At 45.2% G+C, this 27,309-nt stretch overlaps 2 protein-coding genes across 13 annotated transcripts in view; one reads left to right on the top strand and one right to left on the bottom strand.

Moving 5' to 3' along the window:
- MCF2L2 (MCF.2 cell line derived transforming sequence-like 2) overlaps positions 1-27,309 on the bottom strand; it is a 178,246-nt gene that overhangs the window by 64,656 nt on the left and 86,281 nt on the right. For all 11 annotated transcript variants that reach the window (XM_074591573.1, XM_074591577.1, XM_074591574.1 and 8 more), the window contains one exon: positions 25,704-25,792. In XM_074591573.1, coding sequence (XP_074447674.1) covers positions 25,704-25,792 — 89 coding nt within the window. The remainder of the gene's footprint in view (positions 1-25,703; positions 25,793-27,309) is intronic.
- On the top strand, positions 4,653-25,798 carry B3GNT5 (UDP-GlcNAc:betaGal beta-1,3-N-acetylglucosaminyltransferase 5). Of its 2 annotated transcripts, none has more exons than XM_074591596.1 (2): positions 4,653-4,771; positions 19,969-25,798. In XM_074591596.1, exon 2 carries the CDS (start codon positions 20,298-20,300, stop codon positions 21,432-21,434), a length of 1,137 nt encoding a protein of 378 aa, XP_074447697.1. In that variant the 5' UTR covers positions 4,653-4,771; positions 19,969-20,297; the 3' UTR covers positions 21,435-25,798. The 2 variants fall into 2 exon arrangements, with proteins under 2 accessions (XP_074447697.1, XP_074447696.1); XM_074591595.1 differs by having other exon boundaries at positions 4,653-4,776.

Raw genomic sequence — 27,309 nt, 5'->3', positions numbered from 1 at the left:
CCTTTGCGTGCTCCCAGTCACGCCACTCTGCCCCCCGCCTTGCATTTGGCGGTGATTGTACACCAGCATGGACACTCAGATAAACTGGTGATCAAGATGAGCTCACCCAACTCAAAACCAACCTCGTGAAAAGACAAGAAGTCACCACAGCTGCACAGTTGCTAGCCTGATACGAGGGCTACAAAGGGACTATGTGGGGTGGGTGTGGGGAGAAAAGAGGAAGAGAGGACAGCTGCACCAGCCCTAAAGGAACTTAGACCGATTGGGAAACCGTCATCAGAACAGACCTATGAATCAGATTTGCCTTCATAAAATGATACCACAGAACATCTGACCAAATCAGCTCCCCGTAATAACGTTTGAACATCAATTGCAAAATACCACAGTAATGTAATTAATGTACATAAGATACTACGCGGCACAGCAGTTAGGGCTCCACGAACTTTGGCCAGTTTGCTACAATAACATCTATACAGACTGCCTACAGCCATTTGTGTAAATGAACTAGAAAGTGTTGCCCTCCTGATTTTATCAAAAATGCCCAACTATTTCGTACGCACAGTCTAGGCACAGAGCCATGTGGTTATGAAAGACCATCAGATTTCTCATACAAGAAACATCTCATGGATACACAGAAAGATCTGAAAATGCAAACTAAAAGGCTCTCAGTTACAATACGATATAACAAGAGATCTACGAAGGCCACCTGAAAGTAAAGGCAATGAGAGTCCAGAATTACAGTTTTTGAATGGAGGGCGCTCGTTTGGCTCATCAAACAGAACTGCGCTTCTGGACTTAAAAACCATCTTTCTATTGATTAACTACCTCCTCTCATGAATGCTGGGCCCAGGGCCTGTATCCTGGGCTGCACCGGGCGACACAAGAGTGAGGGCACACGGATGGTGTTTGATCATGCAGGTGCACCCCGTTGGAGGGGGTCTGCGTGGTGAAGAAGCCAGCGGTTGGGCCAGAGGCACCTACCACAGCCCCTCTGAGAGCACTCGGCCATTTCCCTGTGGCTCCACGTAGGCTCAAAGGCTCAGAAGCATTAAATGACAGATCTCTGATCCCAACCTCCTTGTGAAAATACTTCATTGGTAAGCAGGCTTCTGTGTTACTTTGTCTTTCTAGAAACAAATGGCTTCAGGGAAATTCCCTCCCGCCTTCCTCTCCCGCTGGGCAAGAACAGCTCCAAGTACGTTGCTTGTACCAAGAGTAGGAAAAATAACAGCAGAACAGCTTAACATAATCTGCAGGAATTGCAATTCATCCTCCAAAATTGTAACATGTAGGTATCTCTCCATGATCTGTTGAATCTTATCGACTCATTATTTATGCTGAAATCTCCAGCCAGGGCAGAGGCCGGCTGTAGCAGATGGCTGGATGCGTACAAGGGTTCCGCCTGTCCAAAACCCCGCTCCTGCGAGTGTAGGGCTGCTGCGCCAGCCCCCGGCAGCCGTCAGTCCTGCCCCCTGAACACCTCCGCAGCCCTGGCCCCGTGTGCGCTGCAGCAGCGCGGGACAGAGTGGGATTAACACACAGGGTAGGTGTTTCCTGGAGGAAAACCCATGCGAGGTGCTTTGGAGAACCGCAGGCTTGAGAGCGCCGTCCCCTTTCCTGCCGGTTTAGCTGTGCAGCCCGCCGTGCAGCCCTGAGGCCAGCGGGGACAAGATATGGCTGGGATGGGACGTTAAATGTTTAATTTATATCCAAATAAGGGTGATGTTCTAAGAAAACCCTCCCTAACAACATTACTGGGTAAAACAAAAAGGTGGAGCTTTATTCTAAATAAGTTTATATCTTAACAGAGGATCTGACCCTAACAGGATTCGGGTTAAAAAAAAAAAGAAAAAAGAAAGGAAAGAGAGAGAGACAGTAAGTCCATTCCTTTTATTACTGGAAAATAAAATCCCCAAAGTGACAGGGATAGAAAGTCTCCTACTGTCATTCCAGACCAGAAGCAGAAAGAAGTCTGCTTACTCCACTGACAGAAACGCCTCTTTTAAACTGGGGAAAATTCAGCTCAGCCACGAAGGGAAATCCGTGAGCACAACGGAAAGGTGGCCGATCCTTTGAGCAGATGTCACTTTTCAGGAGAAAAGTGGACACGACTGGAAGACAAACTCAGTCACAGCAAACCAAGTCTGTCTGTAGCGCTAATTAGAAGCAGTCGCTTTTGTCCAGTAATTTAAATACCTCTGACTTTGCTTTCTGTGGACCTAGTTCTTAGAATCTTGTAATTATGTCTGAATCATGTTTCCCCAAACGCACACCTTAAATTTTAAAGGTATCTCCTGATTTTGAAAATGTGACTCCTTGAAGCTGTATTTTCTGGAAACTGCGTTATCAGGACACAGATAACACAGATAGATATATTTTGGTTTTAATTTTTAAATGTCTTTGGAACATTTGACTTCGGAAGGCTCTGAGTTGAGATTTTTCCTGCTTGTGTTTGGCAAGCTGGCCTCCTACGCATTAAAAATATTAAGTCAAAATTGCATGCTTATCGTCATGTTCAGTTGAAGCAGAAGTGAATCATGGCTGGGGTTTTTTTACAGTTGTGGAAGGATGAATCCAGCTGCTTTTTTTTCTTTTTCTCTCTCTGGTTTACCAATTTCAACTGAAAACGAAAACAGGAAAAACTGGTATCACCAGCCAAGAAATCAGTGCTCTAGTTTTTTTATGTATCTATCACTAAGAATTTCTCATTCTGAAAGGGACTGATTTATCACTGATAAAGTGCTCTAATAGGATGGCACCTAAAAGGAAGAATGAAGAATAAACTTATGAAAACGCCCCACTTTTGTGAACTAGGGATGGAATCGGCAATTATCATTTTGGTAAGAAAAATGAACGATGCTTTGTTTAGGAGGTTATTTCTACTGTTCTTTAAACACTGCTTAGATAAGATGCTAAATTTACACAATTGTCTACAAACACTTCCTGCGAGGGTGAACTGCCAATTGTAAAGAATTCTATTTTGTATTACTGCAGAATCAAACAGACGAGAGAAATCTGGGAGGGCTGCTATAAGGTGTTCAGTCATATTAAGACACGGAAGAGGAGAAAGGAGAGATCAAGTGAAAAACTCCTCAGGCCTCACAGCTTCCCCAAAGAGAACCTGCTCCAAAGCACCTCATCCTTCCCTGGGGCTGTCAGCTCCTCAGCTTTTACCCTTGCTCCACTTCTGCTGGGTGCCCTTGACAAGAGTATTCCTGTCGCCGAGTCTCTCTTGTGTGTAAAAAGAAAACAATTCCTCACCTCACGGAGCTGTTAGGGTTGTAAAGTGCCTGTTAAACAGACACTAATTGTCATGCTATGCAATAGTTAGAGTTCTGTGAAGTCACTGATGAGGTCCGGAATGATTCAGATCGATCAGAGTCATGTGAAAGAACGGAAGCTACGCTATGGGCTTGTGTTTGATATTTACATTCAGTGAGAAATCTCAGATTTCCACTAAACCATACAAGGCACAGCGTTATAGTGGCTTTCCAACTTAATTTGAATGAGCTTTTTTTTTTAACCTAGTTTTCCTCTTTACAGAAGTTTTGCAGAAGTGTATTTAAAGAAGGCACGTTCATAGTGCTTATCTTGTTTGTTTTTTAAATACGTCCATCTCAATCTACTGACCACAGAGATTGATTTATTGATGTACTTCAATAATCTGACATTGCCCTCAAGATGATGCAAACAAGTCACCAAGGTTTGTGGGGAAGGTAGAAAAAACCCTAAACCTCACTTTTCCTTCCTCCTGTGAAGATTTCCAACAGATGGTGAAATAAACAAATTGAGCTGTGACCTACAAACTACCTACTGACTTAACAAGATTTTATTTAGCACCTCAGAGGCTTAGAGCAGCCATAAACTAAACTTTTATCATAGAATCATGCAATCGTTTAGGTTGGTAAAGACCATTAAGATCATCAAGTCCAATCATTAACCCAGCACCACCAAGTCCACCACTAAACCATGTCCCTCGGGGCCACATCGGCTGCACCTCGAGGGCTGTGCCCAGCTCTGGGCCCCTCACTGCAGGAGGGACACCGAGGGGCTGGAGCGTGTCCAGAGACGGGCAACGGAGCTGGTGAGGGGTCTGGAGCACAAGTGCTGTGAGGAGCGGCTGAGGGAGCTGGGGGGGTTCAGCCTGGAGAAAAGGGGGCTGAGGGGAGACCTTCTCGCTCTCTGCAGCTCCCTGAAAGGAGGGGGCAGCCAGGGGGGGTCGGGCTCTTCTCCCAAGGAACAGGCCATGGGACAAGAGGAAGCGGCCTCAAGGATGGATACTGGGGAAAATTTCTTCTCTGAAAGGGTTGTCAAGCATTGGAAGAGGTTGCCCAGGGAAGGGGCTGGGTCACCATCCCTGGAGGGATTTAAAAGTCCTCTAAGATATTTTTAAGGTACATTCTTAGACTATAACTTTGAACTTCTAAGAAACATTGCTTTTAGCCCTTCGAGTGCCATTGCGAGACCCTGCCGCACCCGCAGGGTGCGCCCTCACCCCCGCCGCCTCCTCGGGAGAGACGAAGAGGAAAAACCCACTCACCCACGCAGGCGGCAGCACGGCGGGGCCGCGGGAGCGGGGACCCCCGGCGGCGGGCGGGACAGCGCGGGGAGCGGAGCGGGGCCGGCGCGGCGGGGGCGGGGCCAGCGGCGCCGGGCCGAGGGATCCCATATGCCGGAGCCGGCGGGGCCAGCCCGGCCCGCTTCCCCGGGGAAGGAGGCGGAGGAGAAGGCAGGAAGCGGAGGAGAAGGCGGCCGCTGCCCCGTCCCCCCGGTGAGGTACGCGAGTCCCTGCGGGCCGCCGGCCCGGCCCGTTCCCCTCTCCCTTCCCCGCGTTCTACCCTCGCTCTCTCGCAGCTGGGTCGTTCGGTTCTCGTTTATGTGTAAAGCGAGTCGACGGGTAATTAAAACTGGCGAAGGTGTTCTATTTTCCTAAAGGGTTTTTTCCCCTCCCCGCCTGGCTCGGGGGGCTGCGAGAGCCCCGCGCGGGGAGGCGGGGGTCGGGCTTCGCCCTGGAATTGCCGTTCCATGCGTCGGGCAAACGAGTTTTCCAGCTGCTTTGTTTCTGCTACAGACCGCATCCATTAGCTCCGTACGCGGCTCCTTGCTCGTGCTTTAACGAAGGGGTTCGTCGGAGTTCGGGATTTCAAATTTCTGTAACAAACGAGCCTCAAACTTCAGTACAAGTTTAACGTCTGTTTTGTGGAGCCTTTTAGCAGATTCCCCTCCCCCCGGGCTCAAATAATTGTCTGGCAGTCGATTATATATATATATATATTTTTTTTTTTTTTAAAAAAAGGCAGAAAAACCTCACGAACGTTCTGTGGCCCTTTGGGGGTCTCTCTCGCCCCCGGGGCCGTGGAGGGAGAACTCGCAGCCGCTCCAGCGTTGCGGTGAAAACCCCATTCAAAGCAGTGCTGGTCCCTCCGCCCCTGGTTCCGGCAGCCCCTCCCGGGTTCCTATTTCTCCAATTATTTTTTTTTTCTTTTTTCTCTACAGGAAAAGTGCTGTGGGTTTGGGCTTTGTTTTTTCCCCTCAACTGTTCCCACCCCAGAAACTGGCAAATCCGGCTGGGAGTCTCCGCTCAGCCCTGTGTGGCAACACGGGGACGCGCCCCCGAAGGCGCCGGGGCAGCGCTGCCGCCCGGCCTCGTTAGCGCCCTAATTAGCGCCGGGAGCGGCTCCTCTGCCGAGCCGCTTGTGGGGGCTCCGCGGGAAACACCGCCTTCAGAGAACGCGTTGGGCCAGAGGGGGGATCCCGAACGCCTTCAGAAAGCGCCTTTGCGCTAAAAAAAAAACCTCTTTCTGTGGGTCCGCGATGCGGGCCGTGCCGCGGATCCCGTGCTGTGCCGGCGGGAGGTGTGGGGGGCCGGCCCGGCCCCCGCCTTTGTTCCCCGCGGCCGCATGGCTGAACGCCGCGCTCTGCCCCTGCCCCTTCCCCTTCCCGGGCCGCTGCCGGAGACGGGGAGGGGGAGGCGGGGGGCCAAGGACCCATCGGCGCCGGTTTCGGGACCGGCGGGGGGCCGGGCTCGCTGGGCGAGGCGCGGCGGCAGCAACAATCGGCGGAAAGAGCGCGGGGGTGGCGGGGGAACCTCCGTCCTCCGGGCGCTCGAAGGGTTTGGGGAGCGCTGGGGGTGCGCCGGGCGCCGGGTCGCCCTCGCCGCAGGGAGCGCGGGGATCAGCCCAGTTCAGTGGGAGAAGCGGCTCTGTTAGCTGCTTCTGGGCAAGGTCTTGGAGTATCTAGAGGCTGGCGGTACTCCAGCGTAAGCAACTCAACTAAGCGCAAGGCAAAGATAAAAAGGGCCCTTAATTCTATTCTGGCTATGCAAAGCAGAGAAGAACTCGGTACGTGCTGCAGCATCCTCATCTAGTGCCTGCCCAGGCCGATGCCTGAGGACCTCTTGGCAGTAATGGTGAAACTACTAGTGCGACTGCTGAAATCTATTGTGTGTGATGCTGTCTTGCTCTTACTTCTGCTCCCCAGTTCCTGCATTTGGAAAGCAGTTGGAAAGGGAAAAGGATGTGGTTAGCAAAGGCACAGATTATTTTAAAAAAAGGGAAAAAGAGTTGTATTCTGAGAGACGATAAATGCCAGCTTTTTTTTTTTTTCCCCCCTTGTTGAGCAGGGCAGGAGACACTAAATCACTGTTTATAACAACAGCCATGGAATATTCTAGCGGTATTCCAGAAGGTTGGACCGTCACATTGAGCTGGGTGTTGCTCTGGTACTATGGGAGTTACGGGCTGTTCTGCACAGAACTAGTTTCATAGAAGCTTACCATCTGTTATCTACAGAAATACAATATCGTGATCAAAATGTGGGCTTTTTCAGTGGTAAGGTTTTGGGGTTTCTTTTTCTGCTCAGAAATGTAATAGCAGTGTCTGTTAACTCTTCCACTGAGTGAATCAAAACTGTATCACTTCCTGCTTTCTCTAAGAGCCTAAATTATTGAGAACAAAGTGGTTGCTCACGCTGCCCAAAACAGTGATTGGGACATTCTGACATCTGGCCAAACTGGAGTAGTGAGTACTGAAGCTAGGAATGGAAATTCACCTACAGGTGAGGGAGAAGCATGTGGAAAACCCTGCAAGTCATCGCTTATCACCTGAAATGCCAGTGGCTTATGTGTTTGGTGTTCTTCTGCACCTACAGTGTTTCGGCATCTAGGATGTACCAAGCAGTGCCTCATCTCCCACGGTTATCAGTCGATGCCTGGAGAATTGTCAAGGTAATCCTTTAACTTGAAGATGTCGATTACTAAAAGTACAGAAGTTCTGAGAGGTTTTTGTTGTTGGGAAAACTTACTGTGGTTTTGCTGTTACTGCAGTAGGTCTGCTGGGCCTTGGAACTGGTAGAAAGTGGTGGAAGGAACCAGGAAGTGATGGATTAGCATTGCAGTACTAGCTCTTCCTTCCATATGGCTTGCCGAGTTTAGTAAAGTACCTTCCTCAGCTTCCTAGGATGTGCACATCTTGAGTGAGGCTATCGGAATATTCAGCAGGCCTCAGTAATAACTAATCTTTAAATTCCTGTGGAAAGCAGCAAATAAATGGTCCACCTCTGTCAGGTTGGCCGGAAGTGACAGCAGGATTTTCCACTGATACAGGAGACATTGCGTATTTGGAATCTTCGCAACATTTGGGAAACTGTGGTCTAGACCCTGAACTGAGATCTGTGCATTCCTGAGTCTTCAAAGACTGAAATATGGGTCACGGACACTTGAGGCATGGTTTCCCCTCTCTTACAAGTTTTGTAAATAGGACACTTGCCCTTGGCAGCAAGGGGCAGGGGGAATGCTATGGCAGGATCTTTGAAAGATGACCCTTGGCTTGCGTTCTACAGTCAATGGGGAAACCACTGCAACCTATGGAGACAGGGTGATGAAACAACCTCTTCATTTTGGAATTGCAACTTTGTAGAATGAACCCGTACCAGTTGTGAAGTTGACCTGTTGCTTGGGTGGCTGCATAGTCTCATCTTCAACTCAGATGGAATTGTGGCTTGGAGATGCTGCTGCCACATAACTCAGAAAATCTAACAGATCCCAAGACTGCTTAAGCAACCAAGCTGTGGACAGATGACCTTGAAAGAAGGGAATGTTGTTGTAAGCGAAAGCAACTTGGTTGGAAAGACTGTTGAAGAGGGACGTACGTCTACGTATTGCTAAGACCACAGGAGTTCCTGCCTCGTAGCGTACAAACAGTTTCATGAGGTCAAGCTGTCTGGTACCATCTCCAGATTGCTGGATGTAGTCTTAAACTTGAATAAAAAGTGTCTGGTCACTCAAAACTCAGGGGAATGCTGCCGTGCTCTGAAGGTACACTGTTGCCTTTCAGGTGCAGCAACTCAACCTCGCCAACTCAGGTGCAGCATCTTTGAAATAAAGAACTCCTTTCTCATTGTGTTGTTGGAGGGGCTTTGGGACATATCGGCAAAGGGAGGGATTGTAGCTAGTCCTCTGCATTTAGAGCTGAGGCCACTTGCTTCAAATTGAACTTGCTGTTGGCCCAGTAAGTCCCTTTCTGCTAACACTTCTGCTGCATCCTGCAGCTTTTGTTTCTTCCAGTTTCATGTCCGCTGTGACCTGACGAGGCTTGTGCCGATTGACTTAAACTGGCCTCTTGTCTTAGGGCAGGAAACGTACAGCTTCTCTTGTTCAACTGCTCCTCATCATACGCCACCACAGCCCCCCCTCCCCTGTTGGCTGTGGCTCTCCATGGAGTATGAAACAGACCGAGGATGGATGGATTTTCTTCTGCTTGACTCAGTTAACTAAAAGATCAGTCTTTCACTTTGCACTGTATGCTGGGGTGTGTAATCCACATGTTTCATTGTTAAGACCAGACAAAGTGCTTCTGCAGCTCTTCCTTGTAACTTTCCTGACTTCCCAATAAAATATTTATTCACTGTGTTTTTAGTAGGAAACCCTTATAGTGGGCAATAGGGGTGGCAAAGGTACCACACTTACGGCTAATTCTTTTCTGAGGTTCTGGCTGCTTTGTCCGCAAGACCTTGTGGTAATTACAAGTACTGCTTTTCTATTGCATTGTGCTCAAAGCTCAACTTTCTAGAATGATCAGGCTTCTTTAATGGATGTCTTTGTTTTTCCTTCTGCCTTGAGTCATCCCTGTCTCGTCAGCTTCTGTTCCCGTCTTTGTAGCTTCCTTCTGGAGTCCCCAGACTGGTGTGTTGTGGTCTCTCCCAGTGAATTCCATTTACAGTTCCTACTTAACTCTGTGTCACTGAACTGCCCTCACAGCAGTTTTTAATCTGGTGCTGTGTGTACGTAGTTCAGTTATGTTCTTGGCCTTACATCAGCCTTGCATCGCCGTGTGTGTGTATACACACGCATATACAACAGACATGTATTTTTATATATAGCAAAATGTTGTTTTTACTGGGCTTGACACTATTAACTAGAGCGACCTACTATCCGTTTCTTCTAAGCAGAGACAAGTACTTCTGGTTAAATGCAAATGTACAAGTTCCTTCATTTAATTTACAAAGACTGGAGTCTGACAGAAATCTCACTGCTTATTAAACATGTTGGGAGTGTTTTGCAGCTCCTTTGTTTGACTTTTCTTATCGGATTTGAATCTGGAGGCTAGGCCTGAGGAATTCTTTGCTTAGTCTTCTTTTCTGTGGCTTGTTACGGCCAGTGACTGGTCGGCAGCTCTCAGCGGGGGTGCTTCAGCTGTGGGAAGCTGGGACCCGCGGGATGCTGTATTTCAGTCGCCACAGCTTTCTGTGTGGTCACCTCTCGCAGAAGCGTGGGGGGGTGTTGGTTCTTTTCGCTTCTCTGCCGTGCCGTGCTGCAGCCTGTGCGGTTCCCGCTCCCCGCGCTTCAGAACAACAAGAAGCAGATGAGTGTCTCCCGTTCGATTCCTGGCCTCGGTGCATTGCAGAAAAGGCTGTATAAAAGGCTACAAATCCCTGTGGTTCCCAGAGAAGTAGGAGAGGATTAATGGAATTCATCCCACCCAGTCTGCAGGCAGGCTTAAACAAAGCCTGGAACCGCTATTATTCCAGCCAATCTGCAGCTCCTTTGTACCCGCTGAGGTGGTTCTCCATCCACTTTATAATAAAATCCGAGATGTTTGTGCCCTTCTGGCTTGAAAAACATGGACACCCCCGGTATGCATGGAGGGAGCCTTCTGTATTGAATCTGTCTTCAAATTTACAAAGAAGCAACAGCTTTTGATGTGAAATATTTGACTGTCTTGAAAGCTATTTAAAATGTGAAAACTACATTAAAGCCTTGAAACTTACGTAGTCATATAAAATAACTGAAACAGATCTTAGCTCAACATTCCTGAACTAAGGGAAGAGGTTAGCTAGCCACACGAATCCAGATCTTGTGCAAGTGCTAGAACAGTGGTGACTTCTCTCAGCAGTCGGTGTTGCAAATGCAGAAAACCTTCTCCTCTTTAGCCCTTTTTGGTGGCCAGCATTTCCCGTACGCTCAGCCCTAGCAACACGTTCTTTGCTGTTTTCTTTAACCCTCTCCCCAAACTGGCAGTCACTCCCCAAGAAGTGGCATCTTTTGATACAGATAGAGATGGGAGAGCATGAGCCTAACGGATCGGGATGGTATCGGTTTGTTTGACAGGAGTTTCACTTCACTTCACCCAAACTACATGTACCTCTTCACATAATGCTTCTAGCATTTCAACTTTAAAACTATTTGGGGGTTTCTCATTATGCCAGTGAAGACTGTGTGAATGCTTTCAGAAGTGCAGTCTGGAAGCTGGGACTTAGGCAAAATGGACACTCTCGTCCCTTCGCTATTTCTAGATAATGACTCCCCTATAAGTTAGGGTGACTCTTTAATTGAATTCAAGGTGCTGTTTATGTAACTTTAAATTAATTAAAAATGTAGATCACTTCTGTTGGTGTATCTTGAATGACTAGTACTTCATGCTATGATAGAAAATATGTCTAGTCTGTGTGTATATATATACACTTCACTTCTACGCTGCGTTTGCATGCGTTGAAGAAGTTTTAGGAAATTAGTGCTGAACTACCCCAAATGGGAATTAATCTCTGAAGAAAATAACTGAAGTACAAATGCTAAACAAGAAGGGACTATGCGGTCAGATAGATGGCTTCCTTGATTCAAGCAGATTAATTTCCTACTAGTAATAGAACGATGAGATTATCCCAGAAGCAGACAGGGTCGTTGATAACTCTCCTCTTCCCGCAGCCTGGCGTGGAACACCACCTCTGTCTCCCGGCGTGTCGCGGGCGGCTGGGCGCAGCAGCGGGCAGGAGGGTGAGAATGAACAAGGCATGACTGTTGAGGGCCAGGGGACCAGTGCGCAATGACCGTCTGCTCTTAAGGGCTTGTACAGCTGTGGCTGTAAGGAAAGCTGAAGTGGCTTAGGCAATATTTGCTCTTGGTGATCTCAAGAGGAGGGCTTTGAAGTGTCGTGGCAATGGCAGCTCTGCTGCGTTTGTAGGGGCGATGAGCCATTGTGGGGTCATCTTTAAGAGGTTCTCTTCCTTACTATTTTTCACTCGGCAGAAAGCTCCCCTTTTAAATTTTATTACATATGCAGATGCTTTCTTAGAGATGCCAGAAGTACTGATTTTCTCCATAGAGCTGCTTCTGCTCTAGACTGATCCTATAGTTACTTTAAGAGGACTGTCTTAAATTACTAGGAGGCCTTTGTGTACAGGTGTGTGCTTTGCTTGAGTTACACCTCTGTGCATGGTGGATGCAGTCCAGTGCTGGTTGTGTTACGTGTGGCGGGGAAAGCACGGCCTTGACACTGAAGACCTGGATACTTCCCCTGGCCGCAGAGAGAATGAGGCTGTACTATCTAGTATTCCTGTACGTAGGATTGGGACCTGATTTGCTCCTTGGTTTCTATAGCATGTCCGCAGAACTGGGAAGCAGGCTGCGTTCCTGACTGCACGACTTGGGTCATCTAACTGGAAGCGTTTTTAACAAAAGTGATGTTGGTTCTTACTGACCAGGTACCATTAGGACGGGAACCAGCACCAGCGTTCTACAGCCCAGCTTCCTTAACTCTCGTGTAGGTGGTTTGCAGGTAGACAAACAAACCTGCAGACTTGTCTCCTAGGGCTCTGTGGGTCAGTTTGGGAACATAACCACCAGAGGAAAAGATTTGATGAAGGGGTGATCCAGGGCTGCTTCGTGCTCAGTTGTGTATGGAATGTAAATGGTGTCTGGATGTTAAGTCAGCATTACATTTGGTTCAAGTCTAGATGGGATGATGCTCTGCTATGTGGGCTCAGGAGTTCACGTTTCTCTGATCTGTGCTAACTTAAATCTGGAAGGGAGAGAGCTAGTCTAATAGAATACTAAAATACCCCACCAGTTCCCGTACCCTGGAAGTTAACCAGTATTTGAATTGACTTTTAAAATTCCAACATGTTTTATCATCATTGGTCTAACTGAAAGGGGAAAAAAAAAAAAAAACAAACCACCAAAAAACCCCAATGGCTTGTCTGGCACAACCCCCCCTGCATTCGAATCTACAAATTGAACTTCTCATGTGTCTGTCTTCCTGCCCTAGTGCCCACATGTCAGCGACACATGTAGCATCCAAACTTTGACCATAAAGTCTTGCTGCAGCAAGGGAGACCCATCTGGAGTCTGATGGTGAATTGGGATCACAGGGATCAGGAGTACTGCCTGAGGGAGAGGGAATATTTAGTCTGGGATGAAAAACTTAAAACGTGGAACTAGGATAGTAACGTCTGGCACTGTTTGGAAACCGCCATGGTACAACAGTGTTAGCCTTCTGTTTAAGTCAGTCCTTCATACACTTTCTAACTCTCTGTATGTTTTGAAAGTATTCTTACTAGGCAAAAAAAAAAGTGTCAAAGTGAGGCCCCATAGAAAGGCAGCTTAAACTAGTCTTCTTGCAATTAGTTGTGTCGCTCTTAAATTTGACTTCCTCTTAGTTTGGCAACTAGCATGGAAAAAGCCTCCTTCAGATAGTTGTTCAGCCTGATCTTCAGGTAGGGCCTGTAGATAGACTGGAACAGAATTCGCCTTAGGTTTGTGGGGAAAATAGGCAGGAAATAACATCTCGATCTAGCTGCTGCAAAAATACCTGAGTATTTTTGAATGGTCTTACTGAAAACAGGCAGCAGAAAGAATTAGTGATGAGGCGGGGCTGTGATCGTGTGGCTCTTCAGCTTTAACATTCTATAAAACAGGGATTCAGCGTTAATGTTTAACTAGATAATTTGCATTCTGGTGTCATCCAGTGTTGAGCTTTGGACTGGATCCTTAACTGACTGATATTTCGCCGTTGCTTTCTCTGTCTTGTATGGGGAATCTTCAGCCTTTGGTTTCAGTCAGCCTTCGGCTCAAAGCTTGCCATGTGTAATGGGATGTCCTTCTTGCAAAGTTGTCTGAAATACACTTGTAGAGTGGTGACCATGATAGAAAGCAGTGGCAAGCTAGTCCTTGTAATGCCTTTTGTGGTCCTCGCCCGCTTTTGCAGGCAAGGTGTATTTATAATATTCTGAGATTAACTGATATACAGTGACTAGAAAATTCTTTACAGCACTGGTACAGAAGCTTCCAGATAAGGTTGCAAATACGAACAGAAATGGTCTACTAGAAAACTGGGGGGAGGGGGCTTCTAGAAGCTATAAAAGGTGCTGACTGCAGCATCACTCTGAAGCAGAAAGACTGGTGCTGTGTGAATGGTTTTGATACTTAAGCTCTACCATCCGTGCCTGAGGGGGTAACACTAACAGCTGCAGTTGATGTGCTCTGCCCCTTTGCTGCGTATTTTTGCCTTAGCACACAGGAGTTGAAAGGAATGTGTCCTAATCTGGCATGTCTTTAAATACCAGCACTGTAAAAGTAAGCGTACACAAATACAGACTGCAGTTCAGTCCAGCATTGGAGCTCATCACTGTCATCGGCCAGAACAGAGGTGATGGGTTGTACAATAGGTACCAGTACGGCCTCGGTAGCTGTGTCTTAGAGCTCGGACTTGCCTGTGTGGAAGTTAAATGCTTCACTTAGTCACTCCTCAGAAAATGAGGCCAGGTGTCCTCAATGATGTCACTGCCAGACTCCAAAACTTCAGAATACTATCCTTATTGTCAGTACAAAGAACTGGCTCTTTTCACTCAATCTGCTGCACACAAAGCAAAGGATTTCATGTTGGTGCTTGTGCGTTTCGTGCAAAATCCATTGAACTAAATGACTCGTACTTCGGAGGCTTTCATTCTGGAAAACACAGCCCTCCCTTCTAGCTTGAACGGGGGAGAGTCTGCAGTGGACACAGCAGGTTAAAGCAACTGAAAACTGCAGTCGAAATATAGACTGGTGCTTGAAAGATGTGGTCCTGCTCCTCTCCCGCTGTCAGCGCGGTACCTGTTTCAGGGAACTGATCCTGATGAAAGCACCTGAAGAAGGCAAGTCTGTCCGTTCTGGCAGACTTCTCCAGTTGTATTTGCTTGGAGCAGCTGGGAAGCTCCCTGCTCATTTTAGGGGAAACTGAAGAAATCACTCTCTTCCTTTACACCCAATAGTTACAGCAAGCGCAAGACCTCTGTAGAAACTAAATCTCTGCTGGCAGTTAGCTGTTTCCTGGCAGCGTTAAGCATTTACAACTTGTTTCTGCTTCCAGCCCTGAAGGAGTTGAAATGCTTTACTCAGTTGCCATCTAATGCTTTATCATGCTTTGAATTTCTCTGCCAACCAACACTTGAGAGATTGCCCCAGTACTTTAGTGTTACACATCAATGAGAAGCAGCGAGTGGTCGCAGCTTTCAATGTCTCGTTTTTCTACATGCTGCTGTAGTTATTTCTGATACAAAGCTCCTCTGGAGGAAGTGCTGTACTTCAATGCCCTTTGTTATTTTTTTAAAGGGAATTGCTTTTGACTGGGCAACTTCAGAATCATTTAAAGAGTTCATGTTTTGGAAGCTGTTGGTTGTGCACCTTCTGAAAATCAGGTATCTGTTCAATCTGAGAAGTCTTCAACACATGCGCAAAAAGCATCTAAGAATGCTGATTCTGCTGGCCCAGGAAACTGCACCCTGACTGCAAGCTGCAGGCAAACTAAAGCACTTGCAGACAAAGCCTGGTTATGAGACTGCAGAAGACGGATTAAAATGCTCTTGAAACAAAATTTTCAAAGCTACTGTCAGTCATCCCTGCATTAATGTTCTTATTGACGCAACATCCATGACCTGACTTTAAACTTCTCATAGACCTTTATAGCACTAGACTGTTCTTTCCGTTAAGCCCGTTGCCATTGTGACTGTATTCTCCTATGGGATAACTGTCCAAATGGACTTCCATCACTCACCCGTTCTGTACAGAACAAGGCACAACAGTGGAAGTTTTGACACTGAAATTATTTTCTTTGTAGGCTGTGTGCTTGTCCTTTCTTTCCCTCTCGGTGCTTGTGAACTATACAGGAAGGCAGGCTTAGCTAAGTACCTTACTGCGTCTTTTTTCCTTAAAGTGGCCTTCGGTCACCGGCAGGAAATCCTAGAAGAGTCAGAGCTGTAACTTGCTCAGTGTTTCTGTTCAGTTTTCTTTTGTCATAAAGCTCATACGTAAGAGGAACTTGAAGATTAGTTTCAAAGCAACTTCCCCGCATACTGGGGAGTGAAGGATTAGGCCACAGGCCTGGGTAGAGATGAGAGCCAGCGTGGTTTGTGAAGACACGCCAACAATGGGGAAATGGGAAGAGGAACCTGGGTTAGATAATCCTGTAGCTGATGCTGTAAGCAGCAATGTCCGTTCAGGCTGTGCTCCCATTAACTTGGGCACATACTTTCTTACCCTTTAATTAGTCAATTGGAAGGGAAAATCTTGGTAAACATGTAATTTTGTGTTTTGATGACTTATTTGATGTGCTAACGTGGCTAGATTTCCTTTGGTCTTTGGGGGTAAGCAGTACATAAATCAGTACTGCTGGAGATGGAAGAGCTCGATTTCATAGGAATCAGAACTGTTTAAATTGCTCAGAAACCAAATGTTGCAAAAAGGTTTTAAGTTTCACTTAAACAGAACTCTCAAACATGCCAAAACATGTGTTCTTTGAACCCCATAGCTCCTTTCTAAACAGACTTTGAAAGCTTCAAGAAAACCTAACATGCTGTATTCAGGATTGTCTCGTCATTACGCCAGGCTTGACAAATCTGTCTGAATTTAAATCCAGGCAGTGCTAATCTTAGTCCTTGCAGCTTTAACTGCAGCGTGTCTGCTTCTGTCACCTCTGTGGCTGGGCACGTCCCTTTAGTGCTGTGGAAGTGGTGTTGCAGCTTAGGTCCACGTGCCATCTGAAGTCTTCCAGCAGGATGGAGCGTCTCTGCAATGTGCCATCTAACCTGGACATCTCACTTCACTATCGAACAAGTGGATCTGGAGTAGCTCCTGTGACAGGAGTATCCTGACTTTAGCCCAAAACTCTCTCCTCGGGCTTCAAGTTTTCTGCAGTAACACAGAGCCTGGCAGTAGCCTTAGAATTGAAAAGACTGAAAGCTTTAGAAAGAATGTATGTCACATCGAGTTCTACAAGAGCAACCCTTGAGTCCTGTTGTGAACTTGGGTTCGGCTCTGGCTACAGCTATTTATTACAGCTGGTTACAGCTATCTATTGCTACATTCAAATGACAGTTATGCTTGTAGTAGTACTGAAAGGTTAAGTAACAAACCCCTTTAGGAGAGGCAGGGTTGCTGCAGGATGAAAAAAGCTTGCAGTACTTGCAGCTGGGGGAAGACCACATGCAGTTGTGAATCTTAAATCTGACGGAAAGGAAGGCAGCTACAGGAACTGTGAACGGGTGACTGGTTCTCCCAGCCGCTCTCCAATCTCAGAGTGGATCTACGAGCTTCCAAGCCACAAGTAAGAAAACACACACCAAGAGGCAAAACACCTTAATTACGGTCAGAAAAATGACTGTCAAGCATGGTTTTATCTCTGTTCCACGATGTTTCCTCTTGCTAAGGAGAACACGTTGGTGTGTTGTGGGGTTGGTTTTTTTTTTTTCTTCTCAGAATTATGAGAATCGGTTGGCAATGAATAGCTCCTGTGGTGACTCAACCTGTTCTGCTGTTAAGGGAAGGAGAGCATGACTAAGCCCAAATGATGGGTGTTGCAAACAGTCTATAAAAAGTTCTGACAATGAAAGATTCTATTTGTGCACTGGCACCTTCAATGCAGGTCTCCAGGGTTTTTTGGAGGGAGATGGGAGGTAGGTATAGGCCTCCTTACATTTCATCAGTATTGCCTATCTATAATCGCATTTTAAAGTTTTACCCGAGAGGTATGTTTCTGAGGAGGATTCAGAACATCTTCTGTCTACTAAAGGCTTATCTCATTCCCCTGAACTAGATCAAGGAAGTAACAGACCAGACTGTTCCAGCCTTTAGTCAGTTGATTTTTAAGGCTTGGTTTTCCTTCAAGAAGCTCAAGTTGTCTTTCCAGAATCTCTGACTTCCAAGAGGGGGGTGCTAGGGAGCAGAAAATTTAGTCTATGTGCGTCTCCTCTCCCCTGCTGTCTGCTCGGTACTTAAAGCCGTTTCCATGGTGACCTCTGTGTTTTGTGGTGATGTGGTTTTGTGTTTTTTCTTTTTTTTTTTTTCTGGGGGTTCTTATTCTTCCTTAGTGGCAATAACTGTCATGTAGGTTCGTTTCACTGCTAGTCCTCAGTGACCTCTGTCGCTTTCTATTTGTGGTGTTGACGTTGCCTCCTTTTACCAGATGACATGGGCAATTGCAGACTGTTGCCAAAACACGTTACCCAAGTGTAATCTAAAAAAGTTGTATTTGGTGACTAGGATTCCTGTGTTTACCAAGGTAAACTTTGCTTCAAGTGGTTAAAAAGATTGCCTCGTGCACCCTTTACTTTCAGAAAAGACAGTCAGCTGCTTTTAAGCTACTATGATGGGCAACCTGACCATCTAGGCTGAGTCTCTGGGGTTTTTTTGTGGTGGTTTTTTTTTTTTTTTAGACTTAGTAAACTTAAATGGGGGAGATGATGCTGCAGCATTTGTGCTAACTGGCCAACAGAGTACAGATTTTTGGAATAGAGCACAAATGAGTACCTAGGTCAGAAGGGAAAAGCAGAATTTATGCTCACTCTCAGGAAGTAGTGCGTATCTTCAGACCCACCTCTCCAAAAGGAGCTATCAAGTGTCTGGGTTTCTGTAACCCTCCAGCTTGTTTGCATCTCTGTGCTTCATCTGGAACAAGAGTAAGCTTTGCAAGAGCGTACTATTGTAAAGTTGCTGAGTTTATAACTCTGAGGTGCATTGTTTAACTTCATGTTTCTAAAATAAAAAGGGTTTAAACTGATACTATAAAAAGCGCTGACTGACTTTTATGCACCAAACTGCCCATACAGCTTTTCTGTTATGTACTACAATCTGCAAGCCTCAACTGCACCAATGCACAGTTTCCATTTTGAGCAGCCAGTCCCCCCCTGCAGTAGATAACTACACCACAGAATTGCTCCACGTTTTATCTGTGTAGTCTGTTGTGTTCTCATCTCTCTATCTAGTCACACAAGATTTGAGATCTCATCACGCAAGATCTCAAACGGGCAAAACAATCTCAAAACATGTGTTGTACATAAGTTCTAACGTAATAGTGACAGTTTGTGTTCTTTTGCTTCAGGGGTTGTGTTTCTGTGCAAGAAGTGCTTAGCTTGTGGAGTGCCATTCCTTATGGTGTTAGACCCACATGTCTTGCTTGACACAGAACTCGCCTATTCTTGGGTTTTTACGGGATGAACAAGTAGCTGCTACTTCAGGCTGTTCTTGTTTATTAGACAGGAGAGAGAACCTTGGCTGCAAGAACTGAATTTTACAAACTGCAGGGCAAGAAGAATGGACTTGGGTAGCTTTTTGTGCTTTTCACTAAGATGCTAGTCGATAGCAGAGACTTGAGTTGGTAGCGCTGCAGTGTCTGTCTGGTCCTGGTGGGTGTACCTGTGACAGAGGGCTGCCTAACTGAAGAGTCTGGTCCTGCCTGCTATAGCTTGTGTATAACCTGCCTCTTAGCCGTAGCTTGGGCTACAATCTCTCTGCACCATGGGCTAAACAGTAGAGGTCCTAAGCTGATATGACAGGAGGGACACTTTGTAATGGTGCCACTGGAGCACGGTTGTACTAGAGGCACTTTCCAGCCAGCCCCAGGCTGACTATGGAAGTCGAAGGCAGCTCCCCTTGGGCAGGCTGGCCCGTGGGGCCTGGGTGGGCGAGCAGCGTTGGGCTGGGTGATGAAGCCGTGGCGGTGCTGCCAGGGCTGGGGGAGGCAGGAGCGACAGGGGCAAGGGGATGGCTCGGGGCTGGCGCCTTCCTTCCCTCGGGTGGCCCCGTGAGGAGCCGGGGACACTGCACTGAGGTGAGCGCGGCCCTGCCTCGCCGGCGGCCCTGCAGCCCTCAGCCGGGCAGGAGCGAGGGCAGCCCTGCTCACCTCCTTCCCGCCGGGGCGGCCGTGACCGTGAGGGGAAGGCGGCAGTGCGGGGGAGCCGCAGTGGCTGTGAGGGAAGCCGGGCCTGTCGGGGGGCTCTGGCACTGGCGTGGTCCGGCGCTCCCACATCTGGGGCAGCGGCAGGGCTCTGCCTGGGTCTGGCTCTTTGCTAGGCCGCCCGGAGACGGCTCATAAACTCGGTCATTTGTAGGGTGCGGCTTCCCTCCTAGCTTAAAGAGTTTAAACAAAATGTTGTCATCTGTTGGTTAAGGGCCGTGGGGTTTTCTAAGAAAGAGCTTCTTGTGTCAGAACTGAAGCCTCTGTGTCCGGTTCCCCTTCTCCTTCACTAGCCTCCCTCAAGCTTGCTCTGGGCCGCTGACAACCTCTAGCTGCTGCCGGGGGGGGTTGGGGGGTTGCGGTGTAGGTGGGTGGTGGTGGGGAGTGTCCGAGGAGTCACCTAATTTCCACGACCAAGCCTAAAACCAGACGTGTTAATAACAGCTCACTAAAACTTTTCTGCTCTCCCGCCACTTCACATTGGCAGGTATTCGTCTTCATGAAGGAAAGAAACATCTGAGAAGATCCGAGTTAGAACTGTAGCCTTCGCTTCAAGATGCCCCAAAGGGAAAATACTCATCTGCAAGTCTCATCTTTCAAAACCGTCTGCATTCTTTCAATCAAAGAAAAACGTTTTTTGAGAAAGATGACTTGTGAAATCTGTGAACAAAGCTGAATGAAAGGATACTGAATGAAAGGCGGCATGCTGTACAATGGACACTCATCTTGAAGGGGTGACACTGCTCTTAAACTAAAACGGGCACTGTAAAAACACTGATCCTGAACAAGAATAAGGATTATAGAAACTGCATCAGAATGTTTGTTAGTCCCAGAAGAGTCAGAAAATGCCATTTTTTGCAGATATTTGCCACTTGCTTTATACTGTATCTTATGATTTTTTGGGAACCATTTGATAATCACATTGTGAGCCATATGAAGTCCTATTCATACAGATACCTCGTAAATAGCTACCATTTTGTGAATGACAGCCTGTCTATCAACAGGGATAACCTGGACAGAGTAGCAAGCTACCAGTACTTGATCAACCACAGAGAGAAATGTCAGCAGCAGGATGTCCTCCTCCTGTTGTTCGTGAAGACTTCTCCTGAAAACCGTCATCGGAGGGATGCAATTAGACAAACTTGGGGTAATGAGAACTATGTTCGTTCTCAACTTAATGCCAACATTAAAACTCTTTTTGCTTTAGGACGACCAACAGATCATCTGCAGCACACACGGCTGCAAAGAGAACTTCAGCTGGAAGACCGTAAATACAATGATTTGATTCAGCAAGACTTCTTGGATACTTTCCACAATCTTACTCTTAAATTGCTTTTGCAGTTTAGCTGGATGAATGCCTACTGTCCCCATGCCAGGTTCCTTATGTCTGCAGATGATGATATATTTATCCATATGCCAAATCTTGTTGCTTATCTCCAAAGTCTAGCACAAATGGGTGTTCAAGATCTCTGGATTGGTCGTGTCCATCGTGGATCCCCTCCCATAAGAGACAAGAGTAGCAAATACTATGTTCCATATGAAATGTATCAGTGGCCATCTTATCCTGACTACACAGCAGGAGCTGCGTATGTAATATCAAATGATGTAGCAGCTAAAGTATATGAGGCATCATTGACTCTCAATACAAGTCTTTATATAGATGATGTTTTCATGGGTCTCTGTGCCAATAAAATGGGAATTGTACCACAATATCATGTATTTTTTTCTGGGGAAGGAAAGGCTCCGTATCATCCCTGCATTTACAACAAAATGATGACATCTCATGGACACGTAGATGATCTTCACCAGCTCTGGAAGCAGGCTACAGATCCCAAAGTCAAAAAGTTTTCTTCGGGGATTTGGGGTAGAATATACTGCAGACTAGTCAATATTGTGCTTCTCTGTAAACTATACTACGAGGACACATACCCTTGTTCAGCTGCATTTTCCTAATACTTGAATATCTGCATTGAAGATCCACTGAGCCAAAACAGAGCAACAACTTTTTAGCTGTTTATTCAAAATATATGTAAACATGGAAAGAGGTAAAACTTAAACGTGAATAGTTGGGGGGGGTGGGGGTGGGAAAGATGGTCCCAAATTCTGTTCAGAAACTCTTACTGGAATAGGTCTCCTATTGTACTGCAACTTTTTACATTGTAGCCTGGTTGGTGGTTTTTTTGTTTTGTTGGTTTTTTTGTTGTTGTTTTTTTTTTTTTTTTACACTCTTCAAGGGATGCAAGTCTGGATTAAATGAACTATAATGGACTTGACTTCTAGACTTTGAAATGCTTGGTGAATATGTGTGTTACTTTGAACTTGTCAGTAAGTCTTAATTTTTTTTTTGTTTAAAAAAAACTACGTGAACTAAGGCACGTGATGATAAGAAAATAATCTGCTATATCAAAATGGAGTAGACCTTTCAAAACACAAGGAGAACAGAACTTCTGACTTCATGAATGAGACTATTGCAGTAGTTTAAGGCAAAGTAAATTGGTTGCAATATTCACCATTTCTCAGTGCTTCACAGAAAGTAAGTCTGGACCTGCACAACTGACGAACAGTGAGTGCTAGAAGTGAAGACCTGCTACAATCTTTTTCTCAAAGCTCCCTAAATCTTTGAAATAGGGAAACAGTGTTTGAGTGCCCTCCGACTTGGTTGTTCTAAGTAACAAAGGAGCTCACGTTAGATCAGGACTGAACATGAAAGGATAAAAATCAAATATTACTCATGTAACTGGTTTTGCTAACCTTTCTCTGCCTTCTGAAAACTGAAGCAGTGTATCTAAAACAGTCCAGTTTTAATAAGCAAATAAGCTAAATGAGTTTTCTTTTTAAGTGTTTCTGCTTTCCAGTACTCATGGTTCTAAAGGTCCTGAGAATGTCACTTATAGCTAATTTGAAGCTGTTAAAGACTTTAAAAAGCAAAATGTCATGCTTGCTCTAACAAAGAGAGAGGGCATTTTCTGCACAACATTTGACTTCACAGTGAAGGGATAGGGAGATGTTGGTCCACAGAAACTCAGTACACAAATCAAAATCACTAAAATATTTCTCCTGAAGTCTTTAGCACAAGATTATCTTGAAAATATCAGGGTAGTCTGTATCCACAGACCCCTGTATCTTGAATCTATGTCAATGTTAGTATCACCTGCAGGAGGAACTAAACACCCAGCGCGTTGTAAATCAGAATAGAACTAAGTGATGCTCAAACTCCAGCCGTTACGAGTTGTACTGTGGTGCCGTAAAAGTATCGTAGAGAACCAGAGTTCTAGGATGTCTGCAGTCTTTTCTTGTATAGCTCACTAATGGTGTTTTCACAGACTCTCAGGACAGATATTTTAGTTGCTAATTGCCAAACTTGTGGTAGCTCTTCCTGGAGTGGGGACACAGTCCACAGAAGGTACGGTCAGATGTTGCTTGTGAACTGATTTGTCGCTGGAACAAGTTCTAGTGTGGATAGTGTCAGAAAACTACTTCTGAAAGCTTGGATGAGTTAAGTTTATCAGTAGAGCGATAACAATGCAAAAGCTCACAAATTATCAAGCATCTGTTGGAAATGTGCTAATTACAGGAGCAATAGTACTTGCTTTCTGTCTAAGCCTAGCCCTTTCCTTCTGCCTGCAGTTTCTCGCTGTGTGGAGCAGCGAGGTACTTCATCTGTTTCTGCTGACTTTGCTGTAGAAGAGCTATACAGGACTTGGCAGTTTTTAACTACAAGTAGTAAACTCTTGTTTGAATAATTGCTACTGCTTGGAGCTGTGCTGCAGGTTTTAATTGTTTGAATGGCTAATGGTATATGTTAGCAGAGGCAGAATCCCGGAGTGAGCTTGCAGCCTGTTCTCTAAACTGCCACTTCAGACGGATGGTAGGTAGCTACTGGCATTAAGTGAAAGATGTAACTCTCTCTAATTGGTTTTCCTGAAGGAAAAGAATAAGAATCCTAACCGGACCCAAATATTGGGTATATAAAGAGCCCACAAATAAATCATTTATCGGTGTCAGGATGATTGAAGAATATAACAGCTATGCTTTAGAAAGAATAAATCCAGTTCCTGTTTTTGCCTAAACAGAGTGATTACAGTACTGAGGATGTGTGTTTTTAAAAGAAAACCAAAACACAAGACAAGCCTAGATCTGTATATAACCTGTTGGCTTACAGAGAAAGAAACGCGCACATAGAGGAAGTAGTATTCTGTGGGAAGGAAAGCTGCTTCATCAGATCTCTGCCCTGTTGTGAGCCATTTAAATCAACAAGCTGCACTGCCCGAGCAAGCCACCCTGTTCACTGGAGGGAAAGAGGGGCTTCGTATGCAGTATGCAACTGAAGTAGATTACTAAGACTACAATCTTTCCAGCATAACTGTGCTGGGATTTGTTGTTTTCACTCATACAAGCAAAGGTAAAATAAGTTTTAAGTAGCTTATACTTCTATAGGGTAATGACCTAGCTAACATCTAAAACACTGCTTAAATGTAGTTTGCCGTTATCTTTTGACCATTGAAATACTTTGTTTTACAGCTGGTTTGAGTTTTGTTTGGATTGTTTCTTAAAAGGGCCTTAATGTTTGTAGTATGCGTTTTCTTTTGCTGCAGTGAAAAGAAGTTGCTTGTTGAATAAAAAGGAAAACATGAAGGCGCTCCTTTCAAAAAGTGGAGAAGCTAGAAAACTTCTTATTTTCTGGTTCTAAACACAGACTTAAGATTTGTACACCTTTATCTGGAACCTTTTTTAATAATAGTCTCGGTGCTCCAATGCAGGGCTGTCAGCTTTTTCTACAGATAAAACTGTCTCAGCCTGAATGGTCACTCCTCATTAAGAGTTTGACATTGTTGCACAGCATATTTAATGCTAAAAGTGTTTTTACCTTTTTGTTCAGTTTGCATCCGTTTCCCTTTGATATTACTAATTTTTATACAAAGTACTCAATATTTATTCTTAAACCTTGCTCTGTACCACAAAATGACAATTGTTTTGTAAAATTTGTTTTGAATAAACAGACTTATTTCTTTTAAAAAAACCCACAAAACAACACAACAAAGGTGGTAAATATCTCTTGTTGCTTTCTCTGTAACTGACAGGCTCAGCTCTGATGCTTTTAAACGCTGTTCTGAGTCCCCTCTCGGGACTGTTCTACCTTCAACCAAACCTCTTGTGGAACAAAAGGCAAAATTGGTGTTCCCAAGAAAGGGGACAGTTCAGAAATTTGTTTCCCAAGCTTTTAGGTCTGAAGGTGTGTCAAATCGCCAAATATTAGAAGCTTAACCCGTTGCTAATATTAACTTCCAAATGCGTATGTTCTCTTTAGGCAGTCATTCCCAGGAGATGTGTATCTATCTAAATACGTTCTATTTCAGATGGCGCTTTGCACCTTTTGAAAACTAGCTGACAGTTTGGAGACCAGTGATAATAGTTTCATAGGGTATAATTAAAATCAGATAGTAGTAAGTCGCATTTTCCTATGTGTCTCCAATTTGTCTAGCATAACGTATCAAGCTCGTGTTTTCAGAAATATACTCTTTAGCATCAAGTAACTTCAGTGCATACCTGTGTGACAGGCATAACGTAAGTATAAATTCTCTAAATCATACTGAAGAAGAGAACAAAGGAAATGAAGTCAGTGATGATTGTGAGGTTTGGTTTGTGGGCTTATTGCAGGGTGGTGTGGTTTTTTGTAGTCTTTTTTTTTTTTCCATTGCTCCCTTTGGCCTAGAAACAGAGCAGTTCAACTAAATTAAACTGGGTTTGCTTGTTACTTTCTGTTAAACTTAAATGACTTAAGTATTTGGTGGTTTAGCATATGTCATTAATAATCTCTTTCTCAGACTTTGCAGAAAGGGAGAAAAGATTATCGCTTGCATTTGAAAAACCAGAAGCTTCTTGGAGGCATATAGTCAAATATTAATTTCCTGAACACGGTGAGATGATCTTTAATACTGCTTTTTCGTAAACACATGCGAGACTTTCTCACGTCAGGTAACTAATGCTTCTAAGAAAAAAAAAAAAATTGCAAAAGAACCCGAACCAAAAGCTAAACCTTGCTTGCTTTTCCAGCTGACAGACCGCGTGTAAACACGTGGCTATAAGCATTTCAGTGACTTAACTGTATCTAATTTATTAATCTTAACGAACTTCAAAGAAGTTGTAGATAATGTACTACAAATGCAGGTATCTGCATTCTAAGGACAGAAAAACGACCCTGGCTCATGTGTGCAGCCTTACCTTCTCCTTGTCGACAAGTTCTCATCGCTTTCACTCATCACCAGCACTCTGCTAGATCCTCCTTGACTGGCTTCGTGCATCACTTCAATCTGAATTAAAAGGACACATTAAAAGTGAAAATACTTAATTGCTGATGCTTTTATTTGGAGAACCTTAACTCTTTAAAAGAATAAAACCCAGATCCTACCTAGTCTAGCAAGTCACCAGCCAAGTTAAAATAACAGCGTTCTAGATGCGTAGGCTGTAACTCAAGAACACCTCTGCTCTCTATTTTCCTGCTTCCTTGGTCAGTATTGGCATGGGAGGCGTTCTTGGTTCCAGGCAAAGTCTTTATGTTCTTCCACCACAGAAGGTGAACTATCTCCTTATGTACTCTGAAATATGACTTTTTTTTGTTTCTGGCCTGAAGCCAACCCAAAGAGTTCACATTTTCAAAGCTGTTTGTACAATGCCATATGGAGAAGTCCAGGGAATCGTGTTGTGCCTCTGAGGAGTGTCCTTCTCCTAGCGGCAGTGCTATGTAAGGCAGCACATACCCTCAAAGCCTGAGCACAGTACACAGGAACAAGGGCTGGCCACAGGTTGACATGGACTCGGGCTTTGTACAGAATATTTTGATAAACATTAACCTCCATGCCCAGTCTTGCAGAGTTGGATCTTTTCAGGTGTGCTCCAGGCAAGTTTTAAGCAGGCTTTTCCTCTCGCCTGCAGCTTTCAAAGTCATGTGCTACTTGGGCTTACTCAAAGGCGCCCTTCGAACTCAGTGGAACAACTCACCTGCTGAGTTTGCAGCTAATCCAAGCCGCTATCTAAACTCCAGTAGAGTCTGAGCACTTACCTTTTTAAGGGCTGATTCTGGGGAAAAAAGGCAGTGGCCTGTCTTGTTTTCTATACAGCTAAATTATTTAGTTGGCTGGTGATGATGATGGAATTTGTTACTAAACTATCCTCACCTGAACTATTATCAGAACAAATAAAATGCAAGATTTTATAGGAACAATGGGAGGGAAGGAGAGGGTGCATAATTTGCACGGTAGTCTTGGAAAGTAGACTTAAAAACGACTGAATGGGGGGTGTTTTTGTAAAGCCTGTACCATGCTGTTGCATCTACCGCTGTGGGGGGAATGCAAGAGATTACCCGCATTACCGATGAGAATACCTCTCCCCATCGGACCCGACTTCTCTTGCTGTTCTGTTTTGAATATTACTTGTATTATTTCCCTCAACACAGTCTGGGCCTTTTTCTGTCTCAAAACATACCTTAAAGTGCATTTTTTACCATTCTAATGATATGCTGCCCTAAAGAGCTAATAATATAAATCTTAATGCAAGGAAGATGCAAGAAAATGATGGCAAAGGGATGTTATTATTTAAAAGGTTGTGAGTGAATGGCACTGCTTATGTTTTGATTTTTGTCTTATTTTTGGTAAACGTTTAACTACAGGGGATGTCAGCAAAGTTACAAAACATTGGTGCGCAGACCGGTAGGAATGCAACTTCAGCGGTACTCCTGTCTCTTTCACAGGTACATTTACGTGGTCTAAACCCAAAGATTTTAAATAAGACAAATGAGGCATTACTTGAACTTGACAGGAAAAAAAGAAGT

Source organism: Larus michahellis, chromosome 6 (assembly GCF_964199755.1).
Source record: "Larus michahellis chromosome 6, bLarMic1.1, whole genome shotgun sequence".
NCBI lineage: Eukaryota > Metazoa > Chordata > Aves > Charadriiformes > Laridae > Larus > Larus michahellis.
The sequence above is the reverse complement of the archived record's forward strand: the minus strand, read 5'-3'. Positions and strand labels throughout refer to the sequence as shown.

Excerpts from the sequence above, each read along its gene's own strand:
- B3GNT5 (XM_074591596.1), top strand. The coding sequence starts at position 20,298 with ATGTTTGTTAGTCCCAGAAGAGTCAGAAAATGCCATTTTTTGCAGATA.